Below are 22317 nucleotides of genomic sequence, written 5' to 3'. Positions count from 1 at the left end.
TACCTAATAGAGTTATACCAACCATGATCGATGTTGGCAGGTGAGTAGGAGAGGCCGTGCATTCACGTCACTACTCCATTTACATACCCATCCCAATAATAAAGTTAAACCATAAACCTCCATATACAAGTCGCAGCTAGCCACCCTAATATTATGTCTTTGTCACTCATAATGCCAAATAGAAAATGACAAATTTGATGGCACAAAACAACGAGCATCATCGACGAATTCTCACCTCCTTTAGCCCCCCTTCCCCACAAACAATGATGTGAATGCGTGTGTTTGTCATCGCTTGTCGCTGACTACTACCGTCTATTGAGTGAGCACAAAATGTTCTCAACGTGAAAATGCACTCAAACAAATATATTTTCTTTCTTAAGGGGGAAAATTATTTCGACATTTCGTTTGCTGCGAAAAAAATCAAAAAATTTTCGCGGTCACTAGGTAAATTTGTGGCGTCTCCTTGTTGTGTTACGAATTGGTTTTGGACCGGGAGAGATCGACTCGTATACTCGTACTCGTACATATTTAAATTCTATTGTGAACAAAAATATATTTTAGTTTTTTGTTAAATAAAAAATTATTAATCATAGTTGAAAAAGAAGAAAAAAAGAAAGCTACTTAAAAAATAATGATTACGCACAAAATATTGAAACAATGAAAAAATTTGTCAATTTTAATTCAGTAAAATAAAGTTTTTCGAGAATAAAAGAATTGACGACTTGCGTTCCTAAACATAAAAAAATAATACATTTTGTGATATTTTTGGCCACAACAGTCGTTGAAAGGGACACCAAAGGATTAACCCAGAAGACGATTGTTGAGCTGAAATTAATAAAAAAAAAATAAAAACAAAAATATTTTTAACGAAATAAACGGATATTAAACGAACAACGAACGAAGTGAAAATAATTTTGATATTTAACAAATATATAAAATAATAAAATATTTTATTGTGATTTCTTTCTCAAAAAAATAATAATTTAAAATGTTTTAATTTTTTTTCTCCACAGAATACGAGAGTGTTATAAATAAAAAAATAAATATATAAATTTAGATTTTAAATAAAACATAAATTATAGTAATTTATGAGGTGATTTAAAGTACTAACATTTCTTTCAACTACAACTGATTCCTGGGATACTGGAGTTTTATTGTGAATTGTTATGGGGCGGATTACTTTTTGGTTCCTATTGGGACTAACGTTATTCGCCGTCTCTACTCAGGGTAAGTGTTTGGAAAAATAATACGAATTTCCTTCAGAAATTGATAAGAAATTAAAAATATGGCCTATTAAAAAACCGACCCCTCAATTATATAATCAACATTTTAAAAATATCCATAGGCCATGGCTGGCCACTGTGGCCGCCGCCGCCACAGCAACAATAAAATAATACACGAAAACTGTCAAAATCCCTTACGCGTAGCTGTTGCCAGTCTAGCTAGCGATCGGACTGCTTGTCTCTAAACATTTAATTTAGTCTGAGGAAAGAACAAAAATTGCCTGTCTGTCAGCCACAGCAGTTCAGTTATAAATATAACACCACAGCATCCAAGAACCGAAAAAATATTATGTTTTTTTCTGGTTGCTCTTCTTCTTGTACAAACTTATGAAAGAGCCAAAAAAATTATTATGCAATTTTTATTTGTTGCTACACTTCGTCGTCCAACCAACCAATTCATATTTTCTTTTGTGCGGACACTAAAATGCCAACAAGCTAAGAACACCACCATCATCATCATCCACAAAAAAAACATATCTTCTTTCCTCCCATGCCACCAATCATCTCCACACATTGGACAAACCAATGACAACAAACTCAAGACTAAAGTGAAGAAATTTATTTTTGTATAAACGATAGCTACTACAAATATTGTAGATTTTCTTCTCAGCACATAGAAGATCATACTCATATTTGCATTTTGAGTGTGTTTTGTTGAGAAATATTGAAATTTCCTTTATATTTTCTATTAGTCTGACAGCGAATGCTGTCAAAAAACACTGTTTCTTAGTGAAAGTTAAGACCAAATTTTACACTCACACAATCACATATAAAACAAATATATTATGTGGTCATTTTATCTCAAAATCATCCATCTAAATGAGTAGAATGTTGAAATAGCTCATTAAAAACATAATTTATATATTATGAAAGTCGAATAAGTAGAAAAAAATATTTATTAACCCTTGGATGAGATTCATAGATTGGCGGGAAGGTCTATGAGGCCTCTATATTACTACTAAGACACGGATTCCACTAGATCTTGTTACAGTGATATTTGCTTTATCGTTATATATTTGACAATTGTTTTCAAATTATTCAAGATGTTAGAGTTAGTTCTTGCCAAAACAGCCCGAAAGGTGTATGGATCATATGTGGTGGCTGGAGAGCATGATAACTTTCAAATAGGATGAGGGTATATCTCAATGCCATTGTTCTTTACGTTCGCTTTGAAGTAAGACTTTTCGTGTAAAATTGGTAAAAACTCGTGAATCGTGTCACGGGAGTGCATTTAATTTTTAACTGCTATCTTGAAATAACTCGACACGTTCGTTCCATAATGCAAATGCAAATGCTTTTGGTTTCTTTTTTAAAATTCCAGACCCCAAATTCTAATTAATAGGACAGATCAATATTTAACCAGTAAGGAAAGGATCAAAGTCCGGCGGGGCCGACTATATAATATCCTACACCACTGTGAATATGTAAAATATATATGGGAGCTAAATCCAAATCAGAACAGATTTCGATATAATTTTTCACATTTATTTGTAGACCAAATTCCGTCACATAGTCTACATTTCATCAAAATTGGACATATATAGCGTGTTTCGTGCATCAAATACCTCAAATCGGTCGAAAATATATATGGGAGCTATATCCAAATCTGAACCGATTTCGATATGATTTGGCACAGTTATTTCTAGACTCACCACCGTCACACATTACAAATTTCATTGAAATCGGACAAATGTAGTGTGTTTAGTGCATCAAATACCTCAAATCTGCCTAAAATATATATGATATATATTAGAGCTATATCAAAATCTGAACCGATTTCGATATAATTTGGCACACTTATTTCTAGGCCAAATCCCGGCATACATTCCAAATTTTATTGAAATCGGACATATATAGCGCATTTCGTTCATCAAATACCTAAAGTCGGCCGAAAATATATATGGGAGCTATGTCCAAATCTGAACCGATTTCTATACAATTTAGCACACTTATTTCTAGGCCAAATCCCGGTAAACATTCCAAATTTTATTGAAATCGGACATATATAGCGTATTTCGTGAACCAAATGCCTTAAATCGGGCGAAAAAATATATGGGGGCTATATATATATTCCGTCGCACATTCCAAATTTCATTGAAATCGGACATATATAGCGTGTTTCATGCACCAAATGCCTTAAATCGGGCGAAGATATATATGGGGGCTATATCCAAACCTGAACCGATTTTTACCAAAATGAATAGCGTTCGTCCTTTGGTCAAAAAAACTATCTTTCCCAATTTTCTTGCGAATCGGACAATAAATGCGACCTGTACTTTGTTTACAAAAATACATGGACGGACAGGCAGACGGACTCAGAAAGTGATTCTATGTATATCCCTAAAAGGAACTATGGGTCTATCTCGTTTCCTTTTGCATGTTACAAACTAATGCACAAACCCTCTGGGTTCCATTCTAGGGGCCATTTCTTTCTTAATAATTGCCGGTATATAAGTTCTTCATTTGTTAAGGACCATAGCTCTGTGTTTGTGATGGTATTGGTCCAAAATGTGCGAAATATTATTCGTAGGCAGGAATACAACAATTTAAAGAAATATATTTAGCAGATCACGAAGTAACAAGGGACGATTTCTCTTATATCAATGAAGGCTGCCTGATTCATAATATTTCTATACAAACTCTCTAACTTGAGCCAAAATCTATCTCCTAATAAAATGCATATTTGTTTATATCTCAGTTATTTGGTCACGTCCCTGACCAAATATTTGTTAGACACATGAGGCCAAAAACGCATTGCAAAGTCATGTAAATAAGCTACAATCGGCATTGCCAGTAAGTTGAAAAATAATGGGTTATTTCTTTAAAACCCAAATCCACTACTTGCTTTTCTCATATCTAATAATGAGTAAAGGTTGCATAGAGAGTGTGTATCTGACTACAAAACCTAGGGTTGGGAGTTCAACGCTTACTAGGCGTTTACACACAGACAGTATTGGCAAGATAGACAGTAATAGCAAAGTTACAAACCATTTTCACCAATACATTCATACTTTTCTCTATACATATTTAAAAATTTATAAATGTATTTGTGATAAAGGTTTGTATTTTTGCTATTGTCTTGCCAATACTGGCATTTGTAAACGCCGGATTACCGTCGGCAAACAATTTTTTGTTAGGAAATATACGATAAGTTGTTTATGAATTTTTAAACAGTCCCAAATTTTCGCATGTGTGGGACAGTGTTTAGTGTGTTTGGACATAAATCGGAAATTCGCAAGTTTAATCTCAGCAGCCGACAGAAAGAAAATATGGAGTGTTGTGAAATTGAATTAAATTAACCTCACAAGTTCTCTAAAAATAACAAGTAGGGACGGCCGCACAGTGACCGCACAATGGATAAATCGCTGATTTAGCGGCGCGAAATTAATAACTTGCAAACCAAAGGAGACATGGTTCTGAAATTTTGCACAAACGTAGTAAGTGTCCGTGGGTAATAATAGACTAAATATGAACAACATCGGCTAATATTTTGGTATAGCCCCCAAATAACGGTACCTGCTGATATTCGGTATTTTGAGGATTTAAGCAATCCTTTCCTTCCAAATTAGTTGCAGTTTGGTACTTAGGGTTTCTAGTGGTCACTAAACTTTTCCACTAAAATTTGTGGACACAGGTCCATGTTTGGATATAGGTCCCTTTTTAGGTACCTCTCGATTTTCAGTATTTAGGGAGATTTAAGCTACATTTTCCGCCCAAGTTAGGTGTAATTTGGTATTTGAAGTTCCCAGTGGACACAAACATTCTCCACCAAAAACTGTGCACATACCCAGCAAAAATTTGGTAAGCACATGTCATTACTTCCTCCGTATTATCAGACAGTACATATAAGACAGTTTACTCATAACTAATTACATCCTTACTTACTACTTGCTTACTTAGTAGTGAGTGCGGTGGCACAAAGCGCGTGTGTCTGACTACAAATTCTAGGGTCGTGTGCTCAAAGTTCACCGGCGGCATGGGAGTTTTTTGTTCACAAAATGACGAAGAAATGTTGATGTACATGGATGCTTTTAAACAACCCTTAGTGTTCGTACGAGTAGACTAGTGTGTAGTGTGTTTGGCTACAAATCAGAAGTTCGTGTGTTCAAGCGACAATGTGTGGAGTGTTTTTTTTATATTATTTCACCTCAATTGTTCTAAAAATAGAACATATCGTCACCTGAAATGTCCAAAGACGTAACCCTCAAAGGATTACGTTGAGGGTTACGTCTTTGGGCATTTCATGTGACGATATGCTTTTTAACTTGTTTTCGACTACCGGTATGTGGTTAAATATGTACTTAAAAACATATTTATGGAAGTACTTCCTTCCTATGATATCCCCATGTAAAAATAATGTCCAACTTGACCAAAAATCACGAAACTTAAAAATGTTGTGTATCGTTACGTAAAGCTATTTTAAAGTTTTTTTTTAACGATTTCTGTATATTCAATATTGTCACAAAGTTGAAATTTAAACTGAACCATATCAGACCACGTTCGTTATAGTACTCATACAAACGATTTTAACCGAATTCTCCAATCAGACTTTCAAATGCATACTGCCCAGAATTCAACCACATTATCTCTTATTTGGCATTTTGGGTTCTAAATCCCACAGCGAAAGCTTTCGAAAGATTTTCTATAATGCGAGGCTATTAGCATAATTTTTAAAAATATCGACAGTAATATGGATTTTGGAAATCCTTTTGGTGGAAGAACTTCCATGCAAAAAGTGTGAATATGTCGAATAGATATATACAGTGTTTGGAGGATATAAGCAGTTCGACGCGAACATAACGCCGCTTCTTCTTTAAAGTACATACATTACACACTAACTTCAGTGCCATTAAAAAAGTTGTGTATTATTGTAAGAAAATAATATTCTTTAAGTGCATAAAACACCACTTTACTATTTTACCAGAAGTGATAGAGTCAGTGAAAGACAACTAAAAATGCAGAAAATTATATTAAAAAAATCAGGAGCCGGGCGATGCTATATACGACTCATAGACTCCGAATCCTACTCGTAGTGCTCTTTGAGACTTCGCAAAAACATGATCGAAAAATATCTCTAAAAAAAGCTCGGCAACATTTTAGCTAAATCCTGAAAAAATAGGTTAAGTCAAGAAACTCCATCTGATACACCAATGGTTTCCAACGACCAATCCCTTCTGTCGGCACAGCGGAGGCAAACTAATGAAAATTCATAACTTTTATTATCTGGAAAACATGACTCTCAGCCTGTGTTAGTTGAGACTTTAAAATATAGACAGATCGAATACGGGCTGCATAGCCAATTTTTTTTGTAAATTGTAGCCAGGAAGTTTCAGAATTTCGTCTCCTTTTTGGACAATAATTTCGAAAAATTTGGGGTGTACAACTTCTCGATTGTTGGTGTTATGCTAAAAAATGTGACTTCAATGAAGGCGAAAAAGTTGTGCACTTTTGTACAGACTATACCTGAAAGAATCGATAGAGTCCATTTTGGAAGTGGACCTAATTTTGGAAGTCAATTTAGTTGGTCGGCGTAAGATTTAGAGCTTTTGGACCGATCCTGACTAAATCGTGGACTCACCCACGAAAAATACAATATCGCTGTAAACGTGACCTCAAGAAGTAACATTGATCAATGTGCAATGACTCCTCGAAAAGCCCTTATACTACTACACTGAGGTTGAACTTTTGTGAGGGATGTATCCGAAGATGTTGTCCCAAATAGACCCTCTTGACACTTGATATATGTACGTTTGGAAGTAATTTGAGGATGTTTAAAGTTTCGGTCAAATCGGATAATTGAAATTTTGTGTTGGAGGTTCCGGAAGAGGTGAATCGATCCATATTCGAACCTACTCTAGGTGTCGAAAAAATCGAATTGGACTTTGCTCAAGATTTTAGGGAAACATTTAGAAGTCTGGCTGGGGAATTGTCCAAAGGAAGTTTGAGCAAAATATTGCGAGATCCAAAATTTGGACAAAATCTGTTGATCTGTTCGAAAGTTATAATGGGCTCGAGCCAGACAGACCAACTGGGATAAATCGACTCCAAATTGTTTGAAGCGGGTTACCTTTTTATCATTAGCCGAACGGCTGAGGGTACAATATCACGGTGCTCTTGAACCAACGACAAATGAAAGGAGCTTACAACTGGGAAGATCTTGCGGATTCTGAAACAGCAATTTTCATAGATGAGAAAAATCCAAAAACAAGAAGGTCACATTTTTAGGTTTTTTGTTAGGTTTGCACGATTTGCTTCAAAACAGTAAGTTTTTTCGAAAAGGGACTACAGAAAATTCTCTACAAGATTGGGATTCGTAATTTTGTCCTCGCTTGTACCATTTGTTAGATATACACTATGCAACACCGAAAATGCAAACAACTTCACGTATGCATTTTTTGAAAGTACATATTTAGACTACAAAAACCCTAGTAGGGTTTTGTCCTGTCAGTAGTGCGATTCTCTAACTCATTTTTTGAGTTACCGACAATTATCGGTAAAACTAAAATGCTTATGTTTTTAATAATTAACGATTTTTTCGGTAAGTTAGCGACCAATAAAAAGTAGTCGTAAAGTTCTACCGATAGCAACAGTGTTGTCAACTTTTATTTGAGCTTTTCATTCATAATTTTACGTTTTTATGTTTCTGATTTTTGTCGGTAACTCAAAAAATGAGTTAGAGAATCGCACTACAGATCCAGTTCGAATTTTATGGCCTCATCTAAACCGGGCTAAATCTACACTTTATCTCAAAAACGAATAGGAGAATAGCAATATTGTAGCCCTAAACTAGTAGAAGTTATCCTTTGAAAAAACCACATAAGAAAAACTCCATCTAGGGCATCAAAATCTATAAAATATAGAAAATTTTACATAATTGCTGAAATTCTGGTCAGTATCGGGTAAACTATTGGGAGTTGAACCAAGTAATCTTTTGCAAAAATCTTCCAAATTAAGTTCTCAATAATTCTTTAGAACATTCTGAAACTCTAAAATGCTTACTTCATGTTGTTTCAGCGGTATTTTGCATCATATCTTTTACAACACGTATTTCAAACACAGTTCACACCAACAGTTTATTCTCGCATTTCGGATTTCACTACATTATTGACATTTTTATTAAATCGTCGTTGAAAAATGTACTGAAAACAACGGCATAGAGACATTTTACAACAATGACATGTTTGGAAGGGTTGTGTATTACATTCTAGGGAATATTTTTCCAAAAGAAAATATTCAGAAAAAATTAACGGTTTTGAAGATACGGTGCAAAATATATACAAATTGTGGAATTTTTGCATATGTATTTAAAATTTGAGGCAATAAATGTGGTTTTCTGAGTTCATTATTTCTCCAAATATTTTACTCTTGTCCTTATCTACAAATTTGCTTCAGAGGTCAGAAAAAGATTCGCATTGGTTTCAGAGATATAGCCCCGAATTTCTTTAAAAACTCAATATTTAACCATGTATAGATGGGGCCATAAAATCCGAGCTGGATCTGACACAACAAACCCCATCTAGGGTTTTTCGTCGTTTGGGTCTGTACTTTCAAAAAATCCTCAGTTCGAATTGTTTGCACAAGATCACCTTAAAAATGTTGCACAGTGTATATTAATTTAAGTTGGGAAATTGCAGTCATGACATTGTTTTATAAGGAGGCGATACAGCCTGTGAATCGTCCCAATTTGAATTTCTATATCTCAAAAAATATTAAAACCTACGAAAATATCATAACAGAACAAGAATTTTCACTGCTACAACTTTTTCTTTAGAAAAACTGTCAAAACCAAACCCTACAAATGCAGTTTTTTTTATTACAGTGTTTTATTTTTTTCATCTAGGGTGTAAGCTTCTTTCATTTACAAATAACAGCAGATTTTAATACAATACCAAATAACCAAAGTTTGAGCATTAATTTCGTTTACGGTTGTTTTCAGCTACAAATTTGTTACTGATAAGAAAAAATTCAGATGGGCATGCTATTTCTAGCAGATGTAATCACTTTATGAAGCACAACAATAAATTTTTCTCCTTTATTTTCTCCCACTATTTAGCAACAAGTTGATATAAAATAGTCATACAAAATGTTGATGAAGGCAGTAAATCAATTTTCTAATTGGTTTTCGAGATATACTCCACGGAAAACCCTTGATATGTCGTACATATTGTCCAATAGACACTTCATTTTATGTACGTACTGAATTTGTAATCGTTTTGAAAACAATATGAGTTTAAAGCCTCAAGACCTTTATATTCATTGCAGAATTCCATTACACTGGCATGGCACAAAGAAGGAATTCAGTTTTACTGGAAGATTCTCTCAAAAAGGGTATTCAAACAAAACAAAAATTAAATATTTCTTCAGACAACTTGTTGATAAAGTACATTTTCAGTACAGAACCTTCAGAACAATATAATTTTTCATTTGAAATTTCAAAAACAAAAATTTTAGGGGGGGGGGCGGGCCCCCTGTACGTCCCTGGCCCCCACATAACTGTACCGTCCGATTTTAGATATTTTGAGGATTTAATCTACATTTTCCATGCCGATTTGCTGATATTTGCAGGCAAAAGTTCGGAATCTAGGAAGTCCAGTTTAATTCGTCGAAAAAGTATTGTACTGGACATTAGAGAACTTTTGCAGTTACGCTCCATTCAACAAAAGTATATTACGCTAAAAAACACAAGAAAAATAATCAGGACAATCATGAATATTTCCCTCGGAATTTTTTCCCACGGAAAATAATTTAAAAAGTTGAAATTCTTCAAAATTTTATATTTAAAACTTAGAAAAATACTAGAATCATCTAATTTTGGAAATTTCTCGCCTAATCGACAAAATATTCTGTTTTTGGACATGAACACGGAAATAAAAAATTCTGAAATTGGGGAAAAGGAACAAATTCCGCACGGAATTTTTACTCATGATTGCCCTGAATAATTTTTTAACATTTATTGTTATTTAACTGTGTACCTCCAGGCCTCAAACAATTTTTTTTTTTCATTTAATTTACATCCTCCTCTATTAATTAAAAATAAATAATGTTCAGTTTTTTGAGCATATATGAAGTTAGATAGTTTGCAACAATTTTCTTAAAATCTGATTCAGCAAAGTTTCTTGCATTGGATAGTGAATAGCTTATGGCTATTTCACACAATATGCTTTTTCACATGCATGTTGTCACTATGGGTATACTAATATACAGACCAGCTGATGTCATACATGTGAAAAAGCATATGGTGTGATATAGCCATACGCTATTCACTATCCAATGCAAGAAACTTTGCTACATCAGAGTTTAAGAAAATTGTTGCAAAATATCTAAATTCATATTTGCTTAATTGTTAAATAAATTCTCAACTCAAATTAATAACTGAAAATCAAGATGTACCATACTTATTAATTCCATATAACCATGGTACAAATACACAGGTAGCCGTATCGGCAATTGTTGGTAACATAAGATGTCAAAATTTGACATCAATTGAATGCAATTGACACATTATGTTACCATCATCTGGCATGATAAAGCTACCTGTATTATTGTACCATGCATATAACATACACTCTTAAATGTGAAGATCCATATTTAGAACAAATATTATTAAGAGTAGCTCTCAACTTTGCAACTGAAAATCCAGTGTTGAACTATTTTTCTCACATTATAACCTAATACAACAACACACCAAACATCGATTTTGATACACTATTTTCCACATACCGTAAAATAAATTTAAATGTCTACATGTTTTATGTTTTATTGTACATGAACAATGTTTTTTCTTTTTAAATTTTATGATTTTAAACAATGTTAATTTTTTATATACATATTTTGCTTGCAAAGCATTAAACGCTACCTCATATTCAATTATAATTATGGCTTATTCTGAATTATAAAAATTATACCAGAGTAGTTATTTACTTGTCAAACATTCAATGTACGTCATATTCAAAGATTAAATCATAATTATAACTTATTTTTAAGATATTAATATTTTTATAATTATCATCATGGAGTAGTTCAATCTGCAATTTAATTGTAATCGGCCATTGGGCTTAAAATATGAATATATGAAATAAATAAATAAATAAAATTTCTCTTAAATCAACTGAAAAACTGCAATTTACCTGCTTGATCATGGCATTCTTCTGGCGACATATTCTTGCTAAAATAATGGATTAGTAGGGACATTTGTAATGAGTTTTTTGTTTGAAGGTCTGTTGATAGACTCAACATTAACGTAAATATACTTCTAATGAATCTTCCAAAAACCATAAAGTAAAAAAAAATAACAGGAGAGAAAATCAGAAAAATTTACAAATTATACATTCTTCCCCTAAAAAACATAAAACACTGCAAAAAATACTTAATCGGTTAGTGTGAAAATTTGTCGAAGATCAAATCTAACCATACATCAATGATAAAACTCACCAAAATAGTTTTTTTCCTAGTATCTCTAAGATCATAAGATGGAACCAGTATTATGAATTCTTTTTCATTTGCAAAAATCTTCAGATCATTCAGTCCAACGAGAGTTTAAGGGTTAATTTGAAGGAATATATGTATGTATATCACAAATATTTATTGTTGTTTTATTTTAAACAAAATCACAAATAAAGTAAATTAATAGTGACACGCATTGTTGAGTATTTTGTTGTATTTTGGCATGCATGAGAATATGACAACTCGCGATACCTCTGCCAGTCCTTCTAACGTGTGTAATCGTTTATATTTAGAAAAGTGTTCCTTTTATTTGACGATACCTCAGCACATATGCTTCATGATGCGAGAAATTATAGTAAATAACTGCAGACATGTGTGTATATATAAATACACATATCTATATACAAATTGGCATACATAATTATTTATCCATATTAAAGGAGCTACATAAGCATTTTAATATTTCATATGGTTTTCATTTTGATTTTCTGAAAATGCTGACACCAACAACAAATCATCACGATGACTGTGTTTCATTTTCCTTTCGCAATTTTCGAAAAGTTTTCATGCTAAATATTATCTAATTGTTGTTATTGTACAAAACACATCAATTTATCATCCACCATTTAGTACAAAAATGTTTAAATAAACATTTCTCGGTTGGTTTATTTTTCTTTCTTTCATTACCTATAATGTAAATTTTTTAAACCATTTTTGTGATGTGCGCCAGAACAAAATTGTTTAAGAAAATTGAGGGCCTTCAAGGGAAAATTAAGAAAATGCAAAATATTAAGACCTCGGTACATGAAGAGCATGGCATTCTATAAAGAACGACCGAGCCTCATTCAAACTAATTTGCCCTTTGCATTTTAGTATTTTACCAGTGATAACTTAAGTAAAAAAACCAGCCGATTATGTGCCAGGACCCTGGTCGCAGATTTTAATGAACAATGAACTTGACGCTGCAATAATTTCTGATAATTAAATCCTAAAGTATGGGGTTAACAAAGTGATAGACGAATTCGCACTCAAGAGAAGACCCCTTTACATACGAGGGAACTATGCAGAGTTGCAGAGAGAATTTTCATAGCTACAACATTTTCTTTAGTCCCATTTCGATAGGACTTGCGATTTCCAAGCGAAATCGAGAAAACCTAAAAAAAAAACTCTTAAAATGTCAACTTGAATCACGATTTATTTAAAAAGCGCTCTGGCGATTTTTTTTTTGTTTTTTGATTTTTCTCATCTATGAACATTGTAGTTTGAGAATCCGCAAAAACTTCCCAGGTGTAAGCACCTTCCTTTTAAATTTGGTTCAAGAGCACCGTGCTGGTTTTAACTCAAAGGGATTATATCAATGTCGGATTTTTAATGCAGCACCCCCTTAAGTGTTTAGTTTTGTTAGATTTTAATATTGCCAAAGTGGCCTCAAAGTTTCCATAGTAATTTGTATGGAGCCAAAGGCGAATTTTCACAAAATCGCTCTACACACCACATTTATTGTCCAATCGCTGAAACCATTTTACCAGTTCATTTCTGTTGTAGATGATATTGTTCACTTTTGTTTTCTTTTTGTTCCAAAAATGTATCTGTTTTGTTCAAGCATCGCAATTACAAATCCAAAACACCATATTTTACTTCAAAAATAAAAAACAAAAACAACTTGCGAAATTCCTCAATATTGTAAAAATCATTAACAATACCTATAAACTATGGTCCCAAATACCACATTGTGTGGGGTCTAAACTAAAACTGTTGACCTACGCTGATAAATTTTGGTAAACATGTTTTCTACCTATCAAAAACGTGCCTAACACCGTAAAAATACCTTATGTTGGAAGGTACCATTATATAAGAGCTATATCCAAACGTGGTCCTATGTCGACAATTTTTGGTAAAAAGGATCTCTCACCACTCAAAACACTAATTTAGGAAAATCGGTTCGGAATTGTGTGCCTTAAACTTAACTATCAATAATATATTTTTGCTTAAGTCTGGAGTATTCCCCCATTGGCTTAACTTCATCATTACCTTTGAGAGTAATGTTTACAAAACGCACTGGCAGTCTGCAAAATTTACTGATCGCTACCAATATCATGATTTCATCCCGGCGATGGGAATTATCAATTGGCTTTTCAGTTTTTGAAATGATGATTTTTTTTAGTGAAAACCTGAACTCTTTAAGCATCAAGTATTCTCATGTTAATGGGAATGATGCTCACTTTTCGGCTTTCCAAGCAAGCTGACAACATTTCTACAAAGAAATCATCGATTTCTGTTAAGTTGAAATAACATCAGCACAGTTAACTGCGAGTATGTTGTTGGAATTTTATTTAAAAAAATATGTTTTTTGCCAAAAATTTAGCCTCCTTAAGCTAGAAAATGCATGTTTCTCAAAAAGACCAGAGCAACCTGGAATCATTTTTTTGAAAAAGTACATATTAGTTTAATTCTGATTTTTTAAGCCTGCCACTGGTGGACAAAAGATTTCGTAGGCTTAGGAGAACCGGGACAGACCCGGTTACCCTAGTTATTTTAGCCGATACGCCTGAATATGTGCTACGCCCCTTATATGTATATGTAAATGATGTGTCTTTAGAACAGCTATGACCCAAGACTGGTTCTCTCTAGGAAAAAACATAAGGACAAAACATGTAGGGAATTTTTTCATCTACAACATTTGCTCCATTCACTTTTCGATTAGACCCACCGTTTTGAAGAAAAATTCCGAAAACCTAAAAAGCACTTAAATTTCGGCCTTTGACCCCGAATAACTTCTTTTACACACAAGGGATCAATGGGGAATTTTAGGATCAATGGGGAGTGGCAAACCATAGCTTTCCACCAAAAATCGGCTTTGTGGGAATTTTTGCTATTTCAATGTCTATTTTGCAAAGCAAATATATTTGTCCGTGTATATTATGATATTTGGCCTGTTCCTTTACTTTTAAAAATGGTAAAAGTGGCAAACGTAGCAAAAGTTGTGAACAGGCCATTCAGTTCCCTTGTTATTGTTATTATTGTTATTGTTATTATATTCTCCACCGAAGTTATTTTTCAATAACTTTTTCAACAAAAAACGTTTTATACCCAAACATCAATCGTCAGCTCGAAGTATAAAGGTGAACCAAGAAAAAAAACTTCAATGAGAAGTTTTTCATTGGCAACTCACACAACTCGGACGAAAGTGTTTCCAAAACAAAACAAAACTTCTTCCACTGTTATGTGTCGTTGAGTTACAACGAAGGCAACATAACAACTTTTCAAAACAGATTGTGACCTGTTCCCCGGATAAGTTTTCATGTTTGTTTCGCACAGTCATCCCAGTTCTTTTTAAAACAGTGTAACCGTGTTTTCTTGGGGAAGTTCCGAGATAATGGCCAGGAAGTTCCAAAAGAAGTTGCATAAGATGTTTGTATGTGCCACATCGAAATAATGGTCTTCGATTCCGCAAATGTTAAAACCAAATTCGTTTCAGAAAATTTAGCCATGACCATCCATTTGTCTGGCTAGCTGGAGGGCACTATAACTCTCGAACAGAGAGATATTGCATTATCAATCATATTCTGGCAACAAAATAGGGTATTTTAAATATGTGAAAATATATATTATTACTTCAACCATATATTTTGTATCAGGCACTACAACGCAGCAAAAAATTCCATACTAAATAATGGGTTTTTATAGTACTTTTTGGCAGTCGTAACTACTTACAAAACCCCCTACTAAACCATTATTTTAACAAGGCCATGTCGCACTGAATTGCTAGTAATTATATAATCACTGAATAACTAGTTATTCTGTGGCCACTAGAAGTTGAAAAATAACCCAGCAAAATGTTCGATGCCAAAGATGCCATTCAATAATGGGCACGGTGCTCTTGAATCAAATTTAAATGAAAGGTGCTTACACCTGGGAAGTTTTTGCGGATTCTGAAACTACAATGTTCATAGATGAGAAAAATCAAAAAACAAAAAAAAATCGCCGGAGCGCTTTTTAAATAAATCGCGATTCAAGTTGACATTTTTAGGGGTTGTTTAGGTTTTCACGATTTTGGTTCGAAACCGCAAGTCCTATCTAAATGAGACTGAAGAAAATGTTGTAGCTATGAAAATTCTCTACAAGATCGACCTTCACGTTATTTTCGTAGGTTTTACCATTTTTGAGATATTGAAGTTCAAATTGGGACAATGCACTGACTGTATCCCCTCCTTATAAAACAATGTCATGAAGGGTGCGCCGTAATTAACTTTTGATGAAAACCGCTTACACAGGGAAAGTTTATGTGAATTCTGAAACAGCAATGTTCATAAATGAGAAAAATCTAAAAACAAGAAAAAATCGCTGTAGGGATTTTTAAATAAATCGCGGTCAAAAATCACATTTTTAGGTGTTTTTTAGGTTTTCACGATTTTGCTTGGAAACCGCAAGTCCTATCGAAATGGTGCCAAAGAAAATGTTGTAGCTGTGAAATTTTTCTATAGGAGTGACTTTTGTGATTTGTTTCCAGGTTATACCATTTTTGAGATAAAGAAGCTCAGGTTACATTTTTAGGTTTTTTGTTAGAGTTTTGCGATTTTTCTTGAATGCGGCAAGTCTTATCGATATGGGACCTGAGAAAATCTTAAAGCTATGGAAATTCTCTACAAGATTGGCTTATGTAACTTTTCCTAGGTTATACCATTTTTTAGATATATAAGTTTAATTTTGGAATTTTCAGTCATCACATTGTTTTATAAGGGGGCGATACAGAATTGAATTGACTTTGAATTGTCCCAATTTGAACTTCTATATCTCAAAAACTGTAACACCGACGAGAATACCGTAAAGGTCAATCTTGTAGAGAATTTTCATATCTACAATATTTTCTTCAGTTCCATTTTAATAGAACTTGCGGTTTCTAAGCAAAATCGTGAAAACCTAAAAAACTCTTAAAAATGTCAACTTGAATCACGATTTATTTAAAAAGCGCTCTGGCGATTTTTTTGTTTTTTGATTTTTCTCATCTATAAACATTGTAGTTTCAGAATTCGCAAAAACTTCCAAGGTGTAAGCACCTTCCATTTAAAATTGTTTCAAGAGCACCGTGAATGGTCTTCGATTCCGCAAATGTTAAAACCAAATCCGTTTCAGAGAATTTAGCCATGACCATCCATTTGTCTGGCTAGCTGGAGGGCACTATAACTCTCGAACGGAGAGATATTGCATTATCAATCATATTCTAGCAAAAAATAGGTTATTTTAAATATGTGAAAATATATATTATTGCTTCAACCATATATTTTGTATCAGGCAAAAAATTTCATTTCATTTCATAAATAATGGGTTTTTATAGTACTTTTTGGTAGTCGTAACTACTTACAAAACCCCCTACTAAACCATTATTTTAAGAAGGCCATGTCGCACTGATTTTCTAGTAATTATATAATCACTAGAATAACCAGTTATTCTGTGGCAACTAGAAGTTGAAAATTAAGCTAAAAAATGTATATTTTTAGAACAATTGAAGTGGAATTTGTTTACAATTTTTACACACTTCATACTTTTTATTTTGTATTTATTTAATTTTATTATTTAATTTTATTTTATTTTTTTATTTATTTTATTTTGTTTCATTTTACTTAACTCTCTGCTGGATTTGATCATGCGAACTTCTGATTTGTAGCCGAACACACTATACTTCGAACATTAAAGCCGAAAACACATCCAACGTTTCAGTAAAGTTGGACGTCATTTCCGATGCAAGAACAAAAGGGCAAGGGTAAAATAGATCGAATTTTGCTCTATTCTTTTATCAGTAAGGACTTCCATCTTCACAGAAACGTTAGATGTGTTGTCGGCTTAAGGTTTGTTTAAACGCTTACATATGCACCACTGCCTGTTTTTTTATTTTGTTAACAAAAAACTCGCGTGTCGACGGTGAGCGTTGACACAACACAACCCTAGAATTACTCGTAGTAGTCGGACACAAACGCTCTTTGCCACCATACACATAACTTAGTAAGAAGTAACATAAGTAGTTATTTTTGTTTACATTACTTTGTAATATGTTATATAATGACTAGACAGTGGATGGTCGTAGAGGTCACATTTTTGCATATTTTGCATATCGTGCATATTTTGTCATATTTTTACATTATTTGCATAATTGTGGTCTAACAATCCCACCGAATTGGCTGAAATGTGGTATTAAAGCTTCGTTAGGGGTATGAAACTTTACACCTGAAATTTGTCCGTAGGACCCACGTCTTCATATAGCCCCCATAGAACGGTACCTCCCGATGTTCGATATTTTCTAGGTTGTGGCCTTAACATCACACTCAAATGGCTGACATTTTGTATAATTATCAGTTCCCCACTTTACAGACTAATTAATTGTTTAAGATTTGTTTAATACCTACATCTAATTAAATAAATTGCCTGCACATTTTCCCTAAAAAATGAAAAAAAAAAACTGAAAATATGCTGCTAGAAACACATGTAAATTCCTGGCAGCCCACTGTGTGGAAAATTATTTAATTTCAAAAAATGAGCGCATAATTAATTATAAATAAATAAATTGCATAAACAATCATTAAATATATATAAAAAAATAATTTAAATTCTATATTATTTATAAAATTTAATTTAGCTAGTACAAAATCATTTTCCCACACCAAAACCCTTTACGAACCAAAAAAGAAAGAAAAAAAAAAAAATAAAAAAAATATGTATGCATGTTTGTACAAACCAATGAAATCGTAAAAAAATAACATTAGAAAACTTGCATTAAATTTATCTTCACTTAAATGACCTCAAAGTTGTGCGTGTGTAATTCGTTTTTTTCTCTCTAATATTCAAAAAAATATATATATTAAATATTTTCATATTGCAAATACAACAACCATTATTAGCACAAGAAAAAAACCATGAAAGACTTACGCAAAAGAATAGAATATTGAAATGAAAAACAGTCGAAAATATGTGTAGGAAGTGATGGGCATAGAGCCAAGGAAAAGAAAAACACGAAATGATGATCCATCCGCAACAAGGGCAAAGAGTGAAACATCGACTATAAACAAAGTATTTAAACACAATTTCATTGCAAATGAAAACATCTATAGATTAATGTATGTAAATATGTGTGTTTGTATGTATATATGAATGGATGGATGTTTGTATGTAGACATTTGTATAATACCTATGGGAAAATTCATTTCGTACACATGATCCGAAAATTTATTTCAAAATACTTTCACATACGTTTATATGTATGTATGTAAATTAACAATTAAACGAATTAGTGTCAAGTTCGTACAAATAAACCAAACCGTGGACAAGAATAAAACAAATAAATATTTTGTCACTTGGTTACAAAAAGAAGTAGCAATAATAAATAAATAATGAAGTATGATAAAAAAATAAGATAAGTTGACAAAGTAAAGATAAGTCGGTGGGCAAGCAGGACTAAAAATGGAAACAGGGACGTAAGATAGAGATCTCTTACATATTGAGATAAATCAGTATTTAAACTATTGAAAGTTGTGTTGTACCGTTCTACTCGCCAAATCGTGGACCAATATCGAACATTTTTTTCCAAAATACTTTGCTTCACAAATTATTACAAATTATTATTAAGTGTAATTTTTTGTTGCAAAGACTTTTGCTTTTGGGCCGAACGAGTTCCATATTGACTTGACTTGCCAAGTTATGTCTACCCCCAGCTCTGTCACTGTTTAACTTTCTGCCTGAAAGTATGCTCTTTCATTTGTCTATCTAAGACCACTTGTCCGATATTAAAGATACGTCCATTATTACACTATGCAACACTGAAAATGCAAACAACTTCTGGTATGCATTTTTTGAAAGTACATATTGGGACTATAAAAGCTCTAGTAGGGATTTGTCTTGTCAGATCCAGTTCGGATTTTATGGCCTCATCTAAACCAGACTAAAACTAAAGTTTTTTGCATTTATCGGGCCTTTATCTCAGAAATGAATAGGAATTTGGCCTTGCTATCTTTAGCAATATTGTAGCCCTAAACTAGTAGAACTTATCTTTTGGGCAGACCACATAAGAAAAACTCCATCTAGGGCATCAAAATCGATCAAATATAGAACATTTTACATAATTGCTTAAATTCTGGTCAGTATCAGCTAAACTATTGGGAGTTGAACCAAGTAGCCCTTTGCAAAACTCTTCCAAATAAAGTTCTCAGCAATTCTTCAGAACATTCTGAAACTCTAAAATGCTTACTTCATGTTGTTTCAGCGGTATTTTGCATCATATATTTTACAACACGTATTTCATACACAGTTCACATCAACAGTTTAGTTTACACGGTGCTCTTAAAGCAAATTTAAATGGAAGGTGCTTGCACCTGGGGAGTTTTTGCAGATTGTGAAACTACAATGTTCATAGATGAGAAAAATCAAAAATCAAAAAAAAAAAATCGCAGGAGCGCTTTTTAAATAAATCGCGATTCAAGTTGACATTTTTAGGGGTTGTTTAAGTTTTTTCGATTTTGCTTGGAAACTGCAAGTCCTATCAAAATGGAAATAAATTATAATATTGTAGCTATCAAAATTCTCTACAAGAGTAACCTTTATGATATTTTCGTAAGCTTTACCGTTTTTGAGATATAAAAGTTCAAACTGGTACAATTCAAATTCAATTCTGTATCGTTTCCTTATAAAACAATGTCATGACTGCAATTTCCCAACTTAAACTTATATATCTAAAAAAAATGGTAGAACCTAGGAAAAAATACATAAGCCAGTCTTGTAGAGAATTTTCACAGCTATAAGATTTTCTCTGGTCCCATATCGATAAGACTTGCCGCATTCAAGCAAAATCGCGAAACCCTAACAAAAAAACCTAAAAATGTAACCTCAGCTTTTTTAACTCAAAAATGATACAACCTGGGAACAAATCATAAACGTCAATCCTCTAGAGAATTTTCACAGCTACAACATTTTCTTTAGCTCCATTTCGACCTAAACCTAAAATAAACCTAAAAATGTGAATTTTGACCGCGATTTATTTAAGAATCCCTACAGCAATTTCTTCTTGTTTTGTGATTTTTCTCATCTATGAACATTGCTGTTTCAGAATGCACAAAAACGTCCCCTGTATAAGCGTTTTTCATTAAAAGTTAGTTAAGGCGCACCCTTCATGATATTGTTTTATAAAGGGGCGATACAGTCAGTGCATTGTGCAATTTGAACTTCTATATCTCAAAAATGGTAAAACCTACCTTCATAAAAAGGGAAGAGTTTTCCATTTCCATCGGAACGATTACTCTCGAAGGGAGCAATCGATTTAATCCAAACTTTGCACATCGTATTATTCTTTCCATATATAGATCGGGTTCGAATATGAATTATATCGGCCCACTCCTTCGGGTACCTCACACACAAAATTCGGATAAAGTGAATTTTAAGAGCTTATCTCGGATCGTTTTGAAATTTTTTTTCAGTAGGTTGTCCTTGCGGCTCTCTTTACGACGATACATTTTATGGACCTAAAAGCTTCAAGAAACCCTGACGGCACCAACCAAAATGGCAAATCAGCAAGATAATTCTCTCAGGGAGTTTCTGATTGCTGCAGACTTCGCACATCGTACTATTTCATACAGTAATGTATCAGGTTGGTATATGGACTATATCGGGTCACCCCTTCGGGAAACTCCCACACAAAATACGAAAAAAGTGAAGTTTAAGACCTAATTTTGCATCGTTTTGATTCTTTTTTCAGTAGGTTGTTCTAGCAGCCTCATTTACAACGGTACAATTTTTTCCCGGAGTAAGTAAATATTTCCTGAATTAATGGCTCAAAAGCTGGCTGGAGCGCACGGTCCAAAATTTGGCTTTCGTAATATTTTGTCCAAACTTAGTTTAAGTTCGAAGATGGGTTATATGGGTCCACTCCTTCCGGTACCTCGCCCACAAAAGTTCGAAAATGTCCGGAAAATTTGTGCGTACAAAAACTCTTTAAGGGAGTAACCGATTTGGTCCATACTTTGCACATCATGAAATGATGTTCCAATATGGACTCAATCGGTCCTTCGGGTACCTCCCACACAAAATTTCGGATAAGTTCAGTTTAGGACCTACTCTCGAATCGCATTGATTTTTGTTGTAACAACTTGTATTCACTGCCCCCACACGACGTTACAATTTTCATCAGGGGCAAGTCTATACTTCCTGAGAAAATATCCTGAAATATGCAAAAAAACTTATAATACCGTGTGTAGTGGTTGGAGCGCAAAATAACTCTCGAACGGATCTGCCGATTCGGTCCAAAATTTGGCCTTCGTAATATTTTGTTCAAACTTAGTTTTAGTTCGATGATAAGCCTTATCCGCCTACTCCTTCAGGTACCACTCCCACGAAAATTAACAAATGTTCGGAAAAATTTTGCGCACGATAACTTGTGAAGGGAGTGCCCGATTTGGTCCATACTTTACACTTCCTAGTACATATCCCAGGTGTAGATCAGGTTGAAATATGGTCTATATTTGTCCACAGGTACATGAAGGACCTCCCACACAAAATTTCGGATAAGTTCACTTTAAGATCTGCTCTCGAAACTCTTTGATTTTTATTGAAG

At 33.5% G+C, this 22317-nt stretch overlaps 1 protein-coding gene across 11 annotated transcripts in view; it reads left to right on the top strand.

Annotated features, from left to right (window-relative positions):
* Positions 1–294: 294 nt before the first annotated feature.
* Positions 295–22317, top strand: part of LOC141389286 (uncharacterized) — a 44669-nt gene continuing 22646 nt past the window's right edge. For 2 of the 11 annotated variants that reach the window (XM_073960612.1, XM_073960606.1), the window contains exons 1-2: positions 408–520; positions 1014–1227. In XM_073960612.1, the coding sequence (XP_073816713.1) occupies positions 1167–1227 (61 nt within the window). In that variant the 5' untranslated portion in view covers positions 408–520; positions 1014–1166. Of the gene's footprint in view, positions 903–1013; positions 1228–22317 lie in introns of all 11 variants that reach the window. The other 9 variants (XM_073960613.1, XM_073960608.1, XM_073960615.1 and 6 more) reach the window with 6 other exon arrangements.

The sequence above is a fragment of the Musca autumnalis genome, unplaced genomic scaffold, assembly GCF_047663935.1.
Source record: "Musca autumnalis isolate F117 unplaced genomic scaffold, ASM4766393v1 scaffold_1, whole genome shotgun sequence".
In the NCBI taxonomy this organism is placed as follows: Eukaryota; Metazoa; Arthropoda; class Insecta; order Diptera; family Muscidae; genus Musca; species Musca autumnalis.
Note: the sequence above shows the minus strand (reverse complement) of the source record. Positions and strands in the feature narration are given on the sequence as shown.